The 17817-nt window shown below is 42.6% G+C and overlaps 1 protein-coding gene across 3 annotated transcripts in view; it reads right to left on the reverse strand.

Annotated features, from left to right (window-relative positions):
• Positions 1–17531, reverse strand: part of LOC129771809 (dmX-like protein 2) — a 53936-nt gene extending 36405 nt beyond the window's left edge. For all 3 annotated transcript variants that reach the window (XM_055775857.1, XM_055775856.1, XM_055775855.1), the window contains exon 1: positions 17277–17531. In XM_055775857.1, the coding sequence (XP_055631832.1) occupies positions 17277–17363 (87 nt within the window). In that variant the 5' untranslated portion in view covers positions 17364–17531. The remainder of the gene's footprint in view (positions 1–17276) is intronic.
• Between the last annotated feature and the right edge of the window lie 286 nt (positions 17532–17817).

The following is a 17817-nucleotide window of genomic DNA, read 5'->3' on the forward strand; positions in this document are numbered from 1 at the left end:
TTGCCAAGTCCGGCTCCACCTGGTTCAACCACCTCGCTTGCTGGACTCCTTACATTCTTGTTCCTACAGAATTCGATGCGAACACCATCTTTGCAGGGCTGCTGTCCGGCAATCTTGCAACATGCTCTGCCCATCGCACTCTTCCAGCATTGGGGACTATTTGGATGCTGAGTTCGCCGTAAAGTTGCGCCAGTTTGTGGTTAATTTTCCTTTTCTATACTCCGTTTTCCTGTACACCACCGTATATTGTTCTGAGCACTTGGCGTTCGAAAACTGCCAACTGCTTGTGAGTCCTCTTCAAACATCGTCCATGCTTCGTACTCATAGAAAACAATCGATCGAATTAAATATTTGTACATGGTACACTTCGTACGAGATTGGAGTTTGTTGGACCTTAAGGAACCCATAGTGGGTACGACTTCCATTGACTAGGCGTTTTCGATTTTCACGGCTGTTGTTGTTATCAGTTGTTATCAACGAGCCAAGGCAGACAAATTCCTCTACCACCTCGAGCTCGTCGCCGTCTATCACAACACTACTACCAAGATGAATTCTGTTGCGAGCAATCCCTCCTGCTAACATGTATTTAGTCTTAGACGCATTGATCCCAAGCCCAATCAGCTCTGCTTCGTGTCTCAGTCGAGTATACAAATCGGCTACCGTCGCATGTGTTCTTGTTATGTCCACGTCATCGGCGAAGCAGATAAACTGACTAGAATTGTTGAAAATCGTGCCCCACGTGTTGAAGCGCGATCTCTACATAACACCTTCTAGCGCCACGTTGAAGAGCAGACAGGTGAGTTCATTGCCTTGTCGAAGTCCCCTGTGAGTCTCAAACGATTCCGAAGGATCACCTGAGATCCGCTCACTGCACCGCACATCGTTCGTCGTTGCTGGAATCAGTCTTGTCAGCTTTCGGGGAATGCTGTGTTCGTCCATGATTCTTCATAGCTGTCATCGGTCGATTGTATCATATGCCGAATGCAGATATGCGGAAATTAATGAAGATGTGTGCATAGGGACCTGATACTCGCAACAGTTTTGGAGGATTTGCCGCAGTGTAAAAATTTGGTTCGTCATCGAGCAACCGGGCATGAATCCGGCCTGATAACTTCCCACAAATATATTCACTATTGGTGTTCGAGCCGTTCGCCGCGAATAAGTTATCTCAGTGCATCAGCAAATGCACCCCGATGAATTTATCAACACATCGCTGCACGCAGTACCATCATGACAGCGAGAAACTGCAGCCGCACGAGGCGAAAAAAAAGTAGCCTATTTATATTCTTCACTGTGCTTTCGATGCGTATAGACGTGAATTTTAAACAATCAAATATTCAAATGTAATTTTAGAGAAATATAGTTTAGAAACTAGAAAAGAAAGTTATTTTCCATCATGATGTGCGATTCCGTATTAAGTTCCGTGGTATAAATTAAGGAAAAATGTTAAGTCGTTAAAAATTACAGTCCACTCGTTAATTAAGCAACATATTTTGGTCCAATCGAACTGGATTGAGTGCAGTGAAATGACTCTGACTGTTCCGGATAAAGAATCGGAAGTGAAGAAGTGGTTTCGAATTCCGAAATAGTCGGAAATTTGTTAAGAAAAAATAAATGCGGTAATGGTGTGTGCATTCATAGCCGCCATTGAAGTTAAGAAAAGCGACGTAGCCTTTTTTCTGTGAAGTTGAAATTATGGTGTGCGGTTGCCATTTTGAGAAGTGAATCATAAATTGAAGAAAATTGACTATTCGAGCAATTAAGTGCTCAACGAAGTGAAGTTGGTTTAAGACCCTCTATTAAGTGAAGTTGATCATCACAAAGCTGGTGTTCCGATTATTCCGCTGTGTCCAGTAGTGTACAGTTGCGTGAGCATAGACTTGGCTGTGTTCCCAACTGACGTCAGGCATAAGGCTTGGTTTAAATTAGTTCCACAGTGGGATTTTGGAAAAACTCTGAGGGAAGTACGTTGTTGAGAAGCCAGTGTTTCGGTTTGGTTACCTGTGTCCAGTAGTGTACAGTTGCGCGAGCATAGACTTGGCTGTGCTCCCAGCCACCACAGAGCATAGTGTAGCATGTCGGAAAATAGTGTTTCGAAGCAGCAGCAAACCGGAAAATCTGTAACTAGTTCTGCACTTGGGCAGTCTAATCAGAGTTCCTCTACTCCCTTAAGCAAGAAGGAAAATAAGAAGCTTAAGTTAATGGAAAAGTTGGCCTCAATGGAGAACATACAAAGAGTTGTTCGCCGTCGTGGCGCAGCTAAAGGTAAGGTGACTCGTATTTTAAATATAATTCGCCCAAATGAAGAGGAAGTAGTCCAGCTGACGGAAGCTGAGATTAGGGTATACCTGAAGAAATTGGAGGCAGCGCATAAAGATTTTAACGATGCCCACGACGAAATTATGAATGTGGTTTCGGTTGATGACTACGAACAACACGAACAGCAAAACGAGGAGTTCGATATCCTTCACGATTCCGTTGCTATTTTATTGGAGGATCAGCTCACCAGGAACAATGCAGCTGTAGCGGCAGCCGCTGCGGCCATGAACGCGAGAAAAGATCATCAAACCCAGCAGGCGCCGGGTGTAATCCATCAACCGCTTCGCATACCTATTCCCACATTCGACGGCCGTTATGAGAGCTGGCCAAAGTTCAAGGCCATGTTCAAGGATCTTGTGGATAAGGGTCCAGATCCGCCAGCAGTTAAGTTATACCATTTGGACAAGTCTCTGGTAGGTAATGCAGCGGGTCTAATCGATGACAATCAACGAAGGCAATTATGCCCACGCGTGGAAGGTCTTGGAAGAGAGGTTTGAGAATAAGCGTCACGCTATCGATTCTCACAGTCACGGTCTGCTGAATCTTAAGCGCATGACAAAGAAGAGCCATGTAGAGCTGCGGAGTCTGGTTGATGAAGGCAGTAAGCATGTGGAAGGTCTTAAGTTCCTGGAGCGAGACTTTAATGGAGTAGGAGAGGATTTCGTGATACATTTACTGGCAGCTGCGTTACACAACGATGTGCGTCACACGTGGGAGACCACAATTAAGCACGGTGAACTACCTGACTACAACGAGATGCTTAAGTTCCTGAAGGAGCAAGTTTTCATCCTGGAGAGAGTCGAGGCTAGTAACCAAAGGTCATCGATTCTTGTTAAGTCCGTGTCTGCAGTCAACAAGCCTGTAGTGCAGAAAGCCCATACTGCCGTCTCATTAAGCGAATCGGAAATTAGTTGCGATTTTTGTGGAAAGGTTCATGCTAATTACCAGTGTTCAGAATTTAAGGCTCTTTCTGTGTCTCAGAGATTGGTTAAGGTAAGAGAGAGAAATGTTTGCTTTAATTGTCTCAGGAGGGGTCATCGTAGTATCAATTGTTCATCGGAGAAATCTTGTCAAAAACAGGAAGTGGGTTATATATATGGTATAACCGCAAGGGTGACGTAGGACTATCGTTGATTTAGAGATCATTTGTTTGAAGTTGAATCTGAATTCATTCTGAATGAATGAATATTTGGAGAACTTCGAAAACGAGAGCGTTACGTTGGAAGCACAAGGTTTTATGCATCCAATATTGGATACGGAAATATCCTACTGATGGGGAAGAATAATCTTCAGAAGCTATCCTGTTAATTGCGATTGATTGAAAAATCACAAAACCAAATGTTGTGACCAAATACATTTCATGGATAGAAAACATTAAAATAAACTCTTTCACATGAATGTAATTTAAAATTCCCAGAGGAACTGGCAGATTATTTTCAGTAATGATTAGATATTTCCACATTTTCCTCGATACTGGAAGCCCACCAGTGGTTAATGCTAACTCGATAACCATCTGTTAATAGCACTTGATTGAAACATATTTGGTCACAGTGTAACATGGATAGAAAACATTCAATTAAACTCTTTCACATGAATATATTTTGAAAATTCCCAAAGGAACTGGCAGATTATTTTCAGTAACGATTAGATATTTCCACATTTTCCTCGATACTGGAAGCCCACCAGTGGTTAATGCCAACTCGATAACCACCTGTTAATAGCACTTGATTGAAACATATTTGGTCACAGTGTAACATGGATAGAAAACATTGAATTAAACTCTTTCACATGAATATATTTTGAAAATTCCCAAAGGAACTGGCAGATTATTTTCCAGCAATGATTAGATCTTTCCGGAACTTTCTCGATGCTGAATGGCATCCTAACGGAAAGAGTTCTGCGCGTGAATGTGTCGATCCTTCGCCGTCCACCTCCTCCAGCACGTTAGGCAACGATGTTGTCTTGTCGATGTCCTCACGAAAAATGAATGTGTCTCACCACCAGAATATCGCTTAAGTATGCTTTTTGTGTGTGATTGAATCGAGAGAAGGTGTAGTTTACGATGGCAATTTGGAAGGCAAACTAGAGGGGAATGAACTCTCTGAGCTCGGAACTTTCGGCGACTGAGCAATAATCGATTGCGGGCGCATACAATATTGGATACGGAAATATCCTACTGATGGGGAAGAATAATCTTCTGAAGCTATCCTGTTAATTGCGATTGATTGAAAAACCACAAAACCAAATGTATTTGGTCACAGTGTTACATGGATAGAAAACATTCAATTAAACTCTTTCACATGAATATATTTTGAAAATTCCCAAAGGAACTGGCAGATTATTTTCAGTAACGATTAGTTATTTCCACATTTTCCTCGATACTGGAAGCCCACCAGTGGTTAATGCCAACTCGATAACCACCTGTTAATAGCACTTGATTGAAACATATTTGGTCACAGTGTAACATGGATAGAAAACATTCAATTAAACTCTTTCACATGAATATATTTTGAAAATTCCCAAAGGAACTGGCAGATTATTTTCAGTAACGATTAGATATTTCCACATTTTCCTAGATACTGGAAGCCCACCAGTGGTTAATGCCAACTCGATAACCACCTGTTAATAGCACTTGATTGAAACATATTTGGTCACAGTGTTACATGGATAGAAAACATTCAATTAAACTCTTTCACACGAATATATTTTGAAAATTCCCAAAGGAACTGGCAGATTATTTTCAGTAACGAATAGATATTTCCACATTTTCCTCGATACTGGAAGCCCACCAGTGGTTAATGCCAACTCGATAACCACCTGTTAATAGCCGCGCGTGTATGTGTGTGTAGCGATGTCTTCCCAGGGAACCGTTTGTGGCATCACTCTCCTCCTGATAGATTCCCTTCTGGCCTAGGGTGCACAAACAGGCTCTTGGTGACACCGTTCATCCGCGCTTTCATGATAAATAAAGAGCTTCACCGCATCAGCGACAACATGCTCCAATCGCTGTTCAATTAGAACTGAGTGGATTTCCGAGCGCCGCTCGCTTATATACCGATTGGTGATTTCAATAGCCTGTTTTGAAAGCAATTTTAAGACTATTGAAACAAGTTTTTGGATCAAAAAGTAACAAGTATATAACGCGTAGACATTTTATCTTTCGAATGAAGTGTTTATCATACCATTTCGTTCAGTTGTTTAGGAGCTATTAACGCTGTTACGCCGTGTGTTTCTTGACATTGAATTGAAACACAAACTAACGATTATAACTACATTTAATAACAGATTAAAAAGAACAACAGTGTTACATAAAACATCATAACAAAAATAATTATCCCTTCTATTTTTTATTCCTCTTGTTGACATCGGAGCGCTCACAGCTAGAACTGTCAGGTCGAGCCACAGGTTATCAGCATAGTTGCCAGTCGATCTGTTGTCTACAACATCTCCCTCTTCAATAGAGATGGTACGGGTCAAACCACTGCGGGGGTCTTCGGATCCTTGAAGACCGCCGAGGTAGAGGTACCATCGGTTGAGCCTCAATCGCCGATTCATAATCGTTGGATTCCGTTGATGATGTCGACGGTGAGGACAAAGGTGCAGGACTTGACTCCAATGGAGGCGACATATCATGCCGCGGAGTTGAAGAAACACGCCCCGCCGGTATATTTTGCAGCGTTCGATCGGAACTCAAGAGTCCCGTTGCAGAACTTGAATGCTGTGTTGAAACATGCTGCAATACAGTCGATTCAGGTGTCGGTTTTGCTGGTTCTTTCATATTCCATGCTTCCAGCAACACGTTCAGTGGTAGAGACTGCTCTGGAAGGGAATCTGACCGCTTCGTTGACAGTGGGTCTACGGTTCGGCTACGCAGTTGATTGAGGTGGAGCGCAGCATATTTCTATGTTCTACCCAAACGTTGTACATCACCTGTCCAATTCGTTCGATGATGATGCCTGGAACCCATTTCCAGCGGTTCTTCGAAAAAACTTTCGCATACACCGTATCGTTCTTCTTGAAGCCTTTCTGATTACTCACTAGCTGATCTGGAACTTGAACAACTGGAGAACGAAGTAGATCCAAACACGTCCGGATTTTACGACCGAACATTATCTCAGACGGTGATTTGTCCTCCGGTAAAGAACAATTCGGCGTGCTGCGATAGGTGAGCAGAAAAACGTCTAAAGCTTCTGCGATTGTGCCTCTCCCCTCTCGAATCTTCTTTATGGCTCGTTTGAATGTGTCAACAAATCTCTCCGCTTGCCCATTTCATTGAGGATGGAACGGAGCTGTCGTGAGGTGTTCGATGCCATTCGTTGTGCAAAAATTGGAGAAATCGGCACTTGTGAACTGTGTTCCGTTGTCGGTAACCAGTGTTTCTGGCATTCCAAGGCGAGCAAAAAGGCCCCGGAGAATGCCAATCGTTGCAGCAGAAGTAATGCGACCAGTTTTTATAATTTCTGGCCACTTAGAAAATGCATCTATGGCAAGGAGGTAGTAATCTCCTTCGATTGGTCCTGCGTAGTCTACGTGAATCCGCTGCCAGGGTTTTGATGTTTTCGGCCACGGAACCGGAGTACTATGTGGAGCTGATTTGGCTACGGATGCGCAGTGTTGACATGCTTTCACGTATCCAACTATGTCAATATCCAAGGTGGGCCAATAGACGTAGCTACGCGCAATGGCCTTCATCCTCTGCATGCCTGGATGACCTTGGTGTAGCTGAGCAAGACACCGCTTCCGGTGTTGCGATGGAATCACAAGCCTGTCCGCAAAAAAAATGCAGCCATCCACTACTGTGAGCGAATCCTGCCTGTCCTGAAAACGCTTGAGTTCGGGATCGTCGAGCTTCGCATTTGGCCAACCGTTCGTCAAATATCGGCAAACTTTGCGAAGCGTTGCGTCTGCTTGAGTGCTCTGAGCTACAACGTTAAAACTGAGAGGCAACGCACTGATTGAATCCAATGCTACTGACTTCACATCTTCCTCAATTATGACACTGGCAATGACGTAGTCCTCTTCAGATTTGTGGTGTTGGTCTATCAATCGAGAGAGAACATCTGCATTCCCGAACTTGGCTGTTGGAACGTATTCGATCTCAAAATCGTAGAGAAGTAATGTGAGCGCAAAACGTTGAAACCGGTTGGCCGTATAAACCGGAATCCCTTTTTTCGAACCAAAAATTCTTAGCAACGGGGCATGGTCAGTCTGCAGACGAAAATGTCTCCCGAAGATCATCTTATGAAATTTCGTTACTGCGAAGATGATTGCCAGACCCTCTCGATCTGGTTGGCTGTAGTTGCGCTCTGCTTTAGTCAGCGCCCTAGAAGCGTGTTGAATAGCTTTGATAGAGCCGTCGGGGAACCTGTGACTGATGGTGGCTCCTAGACCAACGGATGAAGCATCAGCAGAAACGATTATCTCTTTCCTCGGATCATAGTGTGTGAGTAAAACGTTTGATGAAAGGAAAGCTTTGAATTGATCAAATGCAGCTTGACATTCTGGTGTCCAGAGAAATTTTGTTTCTGTCTTAAGCAGATTATCTAGGGGATATCGCAACTTCCGCATGTTCGGGACAAACTTCCCATAATAATTTATTGCCCCCAGAAAAGAGCGCACACCAGAAACGTCTGTGGGTGGTTTCAGCTTGACAATAGCTTCGATTTTGGCAGGATCTGGTTGTAACCCACTGGAATCGATGATATGACCGAGATACCGGATTTGATTCCGGCCAAACGAACACTTCTCGGCCTTGATAGTGAACCCAAACTCGTGAATTCGCTGCAAAACAGCTTTCAAATTGCGGTTATGTTCCTGCTCGTTTTGACCACCTACTACTACGTCATCGAGGTAGCCAGAACAACCCCCAAGTCCAGCTAGCATGGCATCTATAATTTGCTGGAATGCACCTGGGGCAACTTTCACACCTGGCGGCAGACGATTGTAGTGGTATAACCCGCGATGTGTGTTGATGGTAAGAAAATTTCGAAATTCTTCGTCGACTTCCACTTGTAAAAATGCATCGGAAAGATCTATTTGACTGAAGACTCTACAGTTAGCCAGTTTCGAAAAAATGTCTTCAGGTAAAGGGAGAGGATACTGGTGAGACTGGAGAGCGGCATTGAGTCCCGTAGAGTAGTCACCACAAATGCGAACTGTACCATTCGCTTTACGGACGACGACGATTGGAGCAGCCCATTCCGAATAATCTACCGGTGTTATAACCTTCAACTGCTCCAACCGATCTAGTTCACAATCTACAGCATCGTACATGGCATATGCGACCGGACGTTTTGGACGGAAAACAGGCTTGCAATTTTCTTTCAGTTCCAATTTCACTTTAGTCTTCGTACATAAACCCAGCTTGTCGCTGAAAACGCTCGGAAACTCAGACTCGAACGAAGAACCAAAATTACACGAACTCGAAACATGGTTGCAGAAAGCGTCCATCGGAACTGACCATAGTCCGAAACTGTCTACCACATCAGACCCAAGGAGTCGTAGCTGCTTCTCAGAAACACGGATGAGCTGTCGGTGGGTTCTCCCACCAATCGTAACATCACAACTGAATTCACCTTCAAATGGTAATGCACTGCCAGAAGCAGACTTCGCCTCTACCGTTGCTGGATCCAGGTCAGGACTACCAATCTTCCGCCAAAGCTGCTTGCTGATGATGGTGATATCGGAGGCAGTATCAAGCTGCAGACGCACTTGAACCCCACCAAGTAAAACGGGAACGAATCTCCTTCGCTTCTGTACAGAACACTCGTTCACCTTCACCACCCTGCTTGACACATTCAGCTTCTTACGCCTTCGCATACTCCCCCGTGCCTTCTTCGCGCTGTTGCAGTACCCTTCACGGTGTCCAAACTGCCCACAATCAGAGCATTTGTGGCTTTTGAAGCCGCAATCACGCGCGAAATGAAACGCGCCGCAAAACCAACAAGGAGTTTGTGGTTTCTCTTTACTCCCACTCGCTGGCTTCGGTATAGATTGCTCTCGACGTGCGAACTGTTTCCTGCGATACTGGTGTCTGATCGTATTCACTTGTGTGGGTTGCGACTCAATCATAGCATTGTCATGCTTCAAATTGAGGAGACGCTGACATTCCTCAGAAATTATCTCCAGCGTGACGTCAGAATGCTCTTCAATTTTAGACAGAAGACGCATTCGAATATCAACATCACTCTCTGCTCGCAATCCGCAGACGAACATAAGGCACTTGAATTGGTCCTCCGTCAGTTTACCCAATTCGAACTCGACGCAATGTTTATTCACACGACAGGCAAAGGTGATGAAATCTTCTGTCGGATTCTTGCTAATCTGCAAGCATTTGTAGCGCCTGCTCACTACCGACTCTTTGCAACCAAACAGCATTTTCAACTTCTCTATCGTTTGACTGAAAGAGAAATCTTTTGGTAATTTGGGCAGAATGAAACTGACGTACCTATCATGTTCTGAAACACCAAGCTTCCGCATCAAAAGCCGCACTTTTGCGTCATCATCCAGTCGTGAAGCATCTTTCTCAAACAGATCGTCGTATCGGGTGTACCATGCAGCAAATGTTATGTTGTTCTCGACATCGTAGCGAAAATCCTTGATGTTATTCGACAACGAGTCGAGAATGTGCTCTGGATTCGGCGGTACTTGCACCTTGATTGACGATACGACGTTCTGCATGAATACTTGCTGTTGTTCTTCGCTCTGTTGTTGCCGTTGCAAGATTTGATTCATCATCTGCTGCTGCTGCAAGTGCTGTTGTTGGAACATCTGCATCACTTGCAACAGTAATCCTTCTGTTGTGAGAGGAACTTGTTGTTGAACAGGCCGAGGGGGAGACGCAAACAGTTGCCCGGATGCTGATGCGGGTGCTGAAATGAACTGTTGCTGCTGCTGCTGCTGTGTACGGAACTGCTGCTGCTCGACGTCACGCATACTATCCTCGTTCTCCATTCTTTTTCGTTTCTTCCGCGCGGGTGGCGAAATGTTGTTTACAAAAATATCACGAAATCACGAAACGAATACAACAATTTAAAATTATCGTCGCCACTGTTACGCCGTGTGTTTCTTGACAATGAATTGAAACACAAACTAACGATTATAACTACATTTAATAACAGATTAAAAAGAACAACAGTGTTACATAAAACATCATAACAAAAATAATTATCCCTTCTATTTTTTATTCCTCTTGTTGACATCGGAGCGCTCACAGCTAGAACTGTCAGGTCGAGCCACAGGTTATCAGCATAGTTGCCAGTCGATCTGTTGTCTACAACAAACGCTCAAAATCTCGGTCTCCGGCGTAACGCTTTCGTTTTCGAAACTTTGATTTTACACCCCGGTATAGAAATGAAAGACGTAGTCCTACGTCAAAATGTAAACGTCGCCACCATAGTCTTCTTCATGCCGAGGAGAAACCTAATCAAGTACAGAATCCACCAATTAAGTCACCCCTGAAGCCAGTAGCGGAAAGGGAAGATTCATCCACATCGACTCTGGCGACTGCCACATGTTCAAGCCTGGCTAGCCGCATGCAGCAAGTGCTGTTGCTTACAGCGGTGGTCGATGTATTGGATAAAAACTACCAGCCGCATTCGTGTAGATTATTGTTAGACAGTGGTTCTCAAGTGAATTTAATTACACGTTCTCTAGCGAATAAGTTGGGCTTGAAGCTGGATTCATCGAACTTCACAGTAATCGGGGTGAACAGTATGAAGACTCAATCATCCAATTGTGGGGTTGTACATCTTTCATCGAGGTACAAGGATTTTCAAGCGAAGGTAAAATGTCTTGTGACTGACAAGGTGACATCAGATCTCCCATCATCGATCATCAACATCAGTGCATTGGAAATTCCTGCTGAATTTCAGCTAGCAGATCCGAACTTTTTCCATCCAAGTAAAGTGGATATGCTCCTGGGTAACGAATGGTTTCTTAAGTTGTTACTACCCGGAGAGTTTTCGTTGGCTCATAATCTTTCCATACTTCTTGAGACGCAATTTGGCTGGGTTGTCGGTGGAGTGTATGATGAAGGTTTGGCATTTGATGGAATAGTCTACTCGCACACCGTCACGAAGGATGAATAAAGTCATACCATACAACGATTCTGGGAAATAGAGGATGTCGTTGGAACTGATGAAGGTGGTAGCGAAGAAGAGGAATGTGAAGAGCACTTCAAGGCAACCTATCGTAGAGACGCTTCCGGACGATACATCGTCCAACTGCCTTTAAAAGAGTCCGTAAGCGAGTTGGGAGATTCCAGACCACTTGCATTAAGAAGATTCTATGCGCTAGAACGAAAACTTTCGCAGCATCCAGATGTATGGAAGCAATACCAAGACTTTATGGATGAGTACGAGAGTCTTGGCCACTGCAAAGAAGTGGATGTAAGTGAGGATCCTACAGATATCATAGAATGGTATTTGCCTCATCATGCGGTTCTGCGACCTTCGAATACAACTACTAAGTGCCGCGTTGTGTTCGATGCGTCTGCAAAGGTATCTGGTCGGTCGCTAAACGATGTTATGAAGATTTGTGCTAACAACCAAAGTGATTTGCAGTCTATATGTCTTCGGTTTCGTTTTCCACTAAATGTTTTAGCTACCGACGTGGCAAAGATGTACAGACAAATCCTCGTCGATCAACGACATACGCCGCTATCTCGAGTATTCTGGAGGAAGAGTCCTTCCGATCCGCTGCGTGTCCTAGAACTTACGACAGTAACCTATGGCACAGCTTCCGCCCCGTTTTTGGCAACGCGAGCACTTTTGCAACTGGCTATCGACGAAGGCTCTAAGTATCCTGTGGCTACAAACATCGTTAAGAACAATTTCTACGTGGACAATGCTTTGTTCGGGTTTGACTACTTAAATGAAGCAAGTGAAGCTCAAGTGCAGTTAATAGATTTACTCAAGGCAGGTGGATTTCATCTGCATAAATGGGCTTCTAATCATCCTGAGTTGCTGAAACGGATTCCGGAAGGCGATCAGGATGAACTTGTCAGCATTGACGAAAATGGTTCAAGTGAGGTGATTTAAACGTTGGGATTAATGTGGAACCCCGCTCTGGATGTTATGCAGTTCGTTTCCGTCTCAACCGTGTGTGAAAACAGTGTAACCAAGCGACAAGTGCTGTCGCTCGTGTCGAGAATGTTCGACCCGTTGGGTCTTGTTGCGCCGGTGATTCTTATCGGCAAACTTCTGATGAAAGCCATATGGAAGGAAGAATTGGGATGGGACGATGAGCTCACGGGTGATTTGAAGGGAAAGTGTAATAAATTATTAAGTGCTTTAAGTGGAGTTAGTAATCTCCAAATTCCTCGTCGTGTTGTGGTCAATGGAGCCGTTGCATTTGAGCTGCATGGATTTGCTAATGCAACTTTGGAGGCCTACGGTGCCTGTATATACGTCAGGTCAATTGTACCTGATGAAGCAGCAGTGGTCAAGTTATTGTGTGCCAAACGGAAAATCGTTCCTAAAACAGTGTTGACCATTCCAAGAAAGGAGCTTTTAGCAGCGCTTTTGTTACACAGATTGGTGAAGAAAATGTTAGCTGTATTAACGCTGCCCTTTCGAGACATATGTTTGTGGTCGGACAATCAAGTGGTGTTAGCTTGGCTGAAGAAAAACCCGGAACGTTTAGAAGTGTTTGTACGAAATCGGGTTAGTGAGATAAACTCTACCGGTTCACAATTTAAGTGGGAGTATGTGGATACGCTGGAAAATCCAGCCGATGTAGTGTCGCGTGGCCAATCTGCTGACGTTCTTAAGAGTAACGATCTTTGGTGGAGTGGCCCATTGTTCCTGCGCAGCGAGGAATATCAGATGGTGGTTTCAGAGCTTCTACCTGATGAAGATGTTCCTGAGATGCGGCGAGCCACTGTAGCTTCAACGATTGTGTCATTGGAGTATTTGCCGGTGTTCCATAAGTTCGAGTCTTTTCGAAAGCTGCAACGAGTTCTGACATACGTCTTGCGTTTCTGCCGGAATGCAATGGAGAAGGTGGTCAAGAGGAGAATCACTGGTCGATTTCCCAGTGTGTTTGAAATGCGAGAGTCTTTAAAAGTCATAATCAAGGTAATTCAGCTGCGGCACTTTGGTAAAGAGATAGCCATGATGATGTCCGGTGAATACAGTGAAAGGTTTTCTAAATTGAATCCTTTTTTGGACGTTGGTATGATTCGCGTCGGCGGACGACTGCGACATTCAAGTCTTCCTTATGGAGTTAAGCATCCGCGGATCTTACCAAATAAGGATGAAATCGTTCAACGCTTGATTCAGACAGCACATCGTGAGAACCTTCACATTGGACCATCTGCTTTGCTGGCTCAGATTCGTCGTCAATTCTGGATTTTAGGAGCCCGTTCAGCTGTTCGCAAGGTAACAAAGAATTGCGTGCAGTGTTTTAGACTCAACCCTCCGTGTGCTGGTCAGTTCATGGGAGATCTTCCCATGGCAAGGTGCGATAAGGCTCCGGCTTTCATAAGGGTTGGCGTGGATTTCGCGGGTCCTATACTAATCAAGCAGACTGGAAGAAGGCTAGCACCTGTCAAGGGATACGTATGCGTCTTCGTTTGCATGGTCAATAAAGGCATTCATTTGGAGGTAGTAGAAGATCTGTCAGCCGATGCGGTTATAGCTGCCCTACATCGATTTGTTTCTCGTCGTGGTGTCCCCGAGCAGATATATTCGGATAATGGGACAAATTTCGTAGGTGCGCGGAATGAACTGAACGAACTGTATCGTCTTTTCAAGCAGCAAGATACCGACTTCAAGATATTCGAGTTCTGTCAACCCTGGCAGATTGAATGGATAATGATTTCCCCAAATGCACCGGGCGGGATCTGGGAGGCATGCGTGAAGAGCTTCAAGACCATTTTTAAGAAGAAGTACCAATCAAGCCTCCTGACGATGTCCGAGTTTTCGACCTTGCTCTGTCAAATCGAACCTCAACTCAATTCTCGGCCTTTATACGGTCCTTCTGATGATCCGTCGGAATTCGAGCCGTTAACCCCAGGCCATTTTATGATCGATCGTCCTCTGACTGCCATTCCGGAACCTAGTTATGATGGAATCCCGGTGAATAGACTTTCCAGATGGCAGTATGTCCAGCATCTGCGTCGAGAATTCTGGAAGCGCTGGTCTGAAGAATACCTCTTGGAGTTACAGGTACGACAAAAGTGGAATAAAAGAAAGGAAAACATTCTACCTGGAACAGTGGTTGCCCGGTCTGGAAAATCGAAAAATATGAATTTTTGTTTTTTGCATTTTTGGGAAGCTTTTACCCTCAGAAATGTTGTCCTAAAATGATTTTTCTTTATTGATTTCGTTGGCAAGTTACAGCCAAAAGTATGAAGTCACCTCAAGGGATATAGTATTGCTGTACGAATTTTAAAACGCGTTTTTCTCGAAACCATGTTTTTTCAACTGGTATATCTCATATCTACTCGACCGATTTGGCTGGCGAAAAATCCACGAAAATTCATTATTTTTCAACCTTCCTGACAGGGGTCCCCCCTTAAAGCTGAAACCCTGATAAAAACCAAATTTTCTCTCGTTCATTTGCGTGTGTGGCCCACGATTGACGAAAAGAGGGCTAACAAATATTTGTTTACAAATAGTGTTAGGTTTTTTTCTTGCCTCAGAACAAGGCAGTCCTTTTGGCTCAATTAATGAACTATTTCTTTATTTGCCTGAAAAGTGTGATTCAACATCTACTGTTCGGAATTTGAGTCATGTATCGAAATTCAACTCATATTACGAACACTACTTTAATACAAATTTTAATGAAGATTCCTTGATTAACCCTTTGCCGTCGTATGTATGCTCTCAGCCACCACAGTAAGGAATCACATTAAATACTTTATACAACCATATGTAATCGGTTACACTTTTTCTAAACGAATTTTAATGTCTAGTGAACTTGATCATGAATTAATTGTAGTTTCTATGGATAATAGATAACGGTACTCGGTGTAAACAAAAGATTATTAACGTGGAATGATAAGAGAATCTTTTTCAAAGGAAATTAATTCCGACCGCAAAGGGTTAAATATCACTTGTTCATCCATGTATAGCATTCCTAACACTTAAATTGAAAACAGCAAATCAAATAGTGAAAACAACTACAAGTACTGAAAAACGATGCTTTTTTACGGATTCTGCTAACACAATCATTTTACTACTGATTGCAAATACTTATTACTATAAATTATATAAATTATAAATTATAAAAAAGTGTATACCTCAAAGAATGTCGGAGTTTTCATTATTCAATTATTTATAATATTGAAGTACAGTAAATTTACATTTTCAAATGAAGTGCTCGGAATATGTGTCAAAATGGTACATATTGGGCCTGATCACGAACGTCACTTCACGGTGAAAACGAAATAAAATGCATGCAAATTGCATACAGTTTATTTCGTTTTCACCGTGAAGTAACGTTCGTGATCAGGCCCATTGTTTGTGATATACAAACAATGCGAATAAGCTAGGAAAACAATGGTGGAATTCCTCCTAATAACCAAAAATCGCACACTATTTTGGAATGTTATGAAATGCGATGAAAGTATTCGACCTATTCGTGTCGGAAATCAACACCTTTATTCAGAGCTGTATATAGATAAACGTTGATGACATAAGCAGGTATATTTTATTATCATTTATATCGCTGCTCGGATGATAAACAGTACATACGAGAGCTGGCAAACTCATGTCAATATCGTTGACGACATAATTATTCGGAAATCGCGATAGGAGGGATGAATCCCACAACTTGAGCAAAGTGGCACAATCATTAACATTTTTCAGGATGGTTGTATTTTTTCACAACGCATTTAGCTAACTCCAATGGAAAAACAAATCATTATTGGAAATTATGGGGAACTAATTTCGTGAAATATTGAATAACAGTCATAATAGCAGGTATCGCATTTTGAATAGCTATTGTGTAATTGTTCTTTCTAGAATGCATACTAACTAGCTTTCCTACATTCTTTATCTCACTATAATTGAGAAACAATTTTATTTTGAAATAAACATTGAAAGAGCACAATGAATAAACATTGAAAATGTCCTTCTATACAAATTACGAAGTATTTATGTTGTCTGCTTTGGTGGTGTTGTGGATATTCAACGTTCTTCAGAAGCGCTTTGGGCCAAAAACATTGGCGATGCATTGGTAAACAGATATGATTTTACTCATGGAATACATATTTCAAAACAGAAGTCTACCATCATTAACTATTGTGAATGATAGGTGGATTGAGAAATATCTGCTTCCTACTGCAGAATGTTCACGACATACTTGTGAAAAGTGATCTGAATTATCTAATAACTCAGAACACAGAATTTGTGTCGTGTTCAGCAGAGTTCAAATTTACTGTAACACAATATTGAAGAAGCGAATCACTGGGGGGGAGGGGACTTTATTAAAATTATAAGATTTTCGACAAGGCAAATATATTAGTAGTGCTAATGCGAATGCTGATTCATTGCCATCCTTGCTGAAAATATTTCTCTCATGTGAGCATGAAGCCAAATTATTTTCGCTCTTGCATTAGTCTGTGTGAACGATCAAAACGAGTGAAAAATTATCAGTCAAGTGACTATCGCACAATGTTCTTCAGTTTTATGGAACTAGATTCCTCTGTTAGAATCAAGATGCAATGCTTTGTTTTTGTCAGCGCTTGTATCAGCAGCTCAATATAATATTACGTCCAATGGTTGTATTTTCCTCATTCCATGACATATCGTAGTTATAAAAAAAACTGGGTTAACGATTAGATGATTGCGCACTCTTATTGGCATATTAGAAGCTTTTGGGATACTTCCAAGATTTTATCCGCATATAATACGATTTTGATAGCACTTAAGGAAAGCAAAAGTCTTTTTTTCTCGTTGTCGTTGATATAAAAAGCAAACAAAAGTGTTGCTGTAGACAGCTCGACGTACAGTGAATGGAACTCCTTCGACGGATCCGACTGCAAAACAACGATCACCAGCATTACAGGCACCACTAAGAATCTGATGACAATCCATGTTTTCGATGCAGATTTTGTTTTTCACAAATTGCAGATCCTTATGCGAATGCTTCAAGACGATTTCGCATTTCTACGCACAAATTAGCACTTTTTAACTGATTTTCTACACGCACGGAAAATGAACTGAATAATCTACTACTAATTTTTTTCACCTTTCGTGGGCATGAATTTGACAACAGTGACAGTAAATGAAACCAGAGTTGAACGCAGGAGTTAGCAAATGCTTATTGACGAGGTGCGTTTATCAATCTTGTTACATTCATTCCATCCAACTTTGGATTTAATGCAAAAAACAAAGCATCGGTTGATTTTTTTCTCTTTGATCGAGCTATCCAAATAAAATTGCACAAAAAATCTTACTTAAATAGTAAATAATTTATCATCAGCTTTTTAAATAATAAAAAAGATAATGTTGTACTCGCCATCAGGAAGGTTGCATCATAATACAGTGA

This window comes from Toxorhynchites rutilus, chromosome 2, assembly GCF_029784135.1.
Source record: "Toxorhynchites rutilus septentrionalis strain SRP chromosome 2, ASM2978413v1, whole genome shotgun sequence".
NCBI classification, from domain to species: domain Eukaryota; kingdom Metazoa; phylum Arthropoda; class Insecta; order Diptera; family Culicidae; genus Toxorhynchites; species Toxorhynchites rutilus.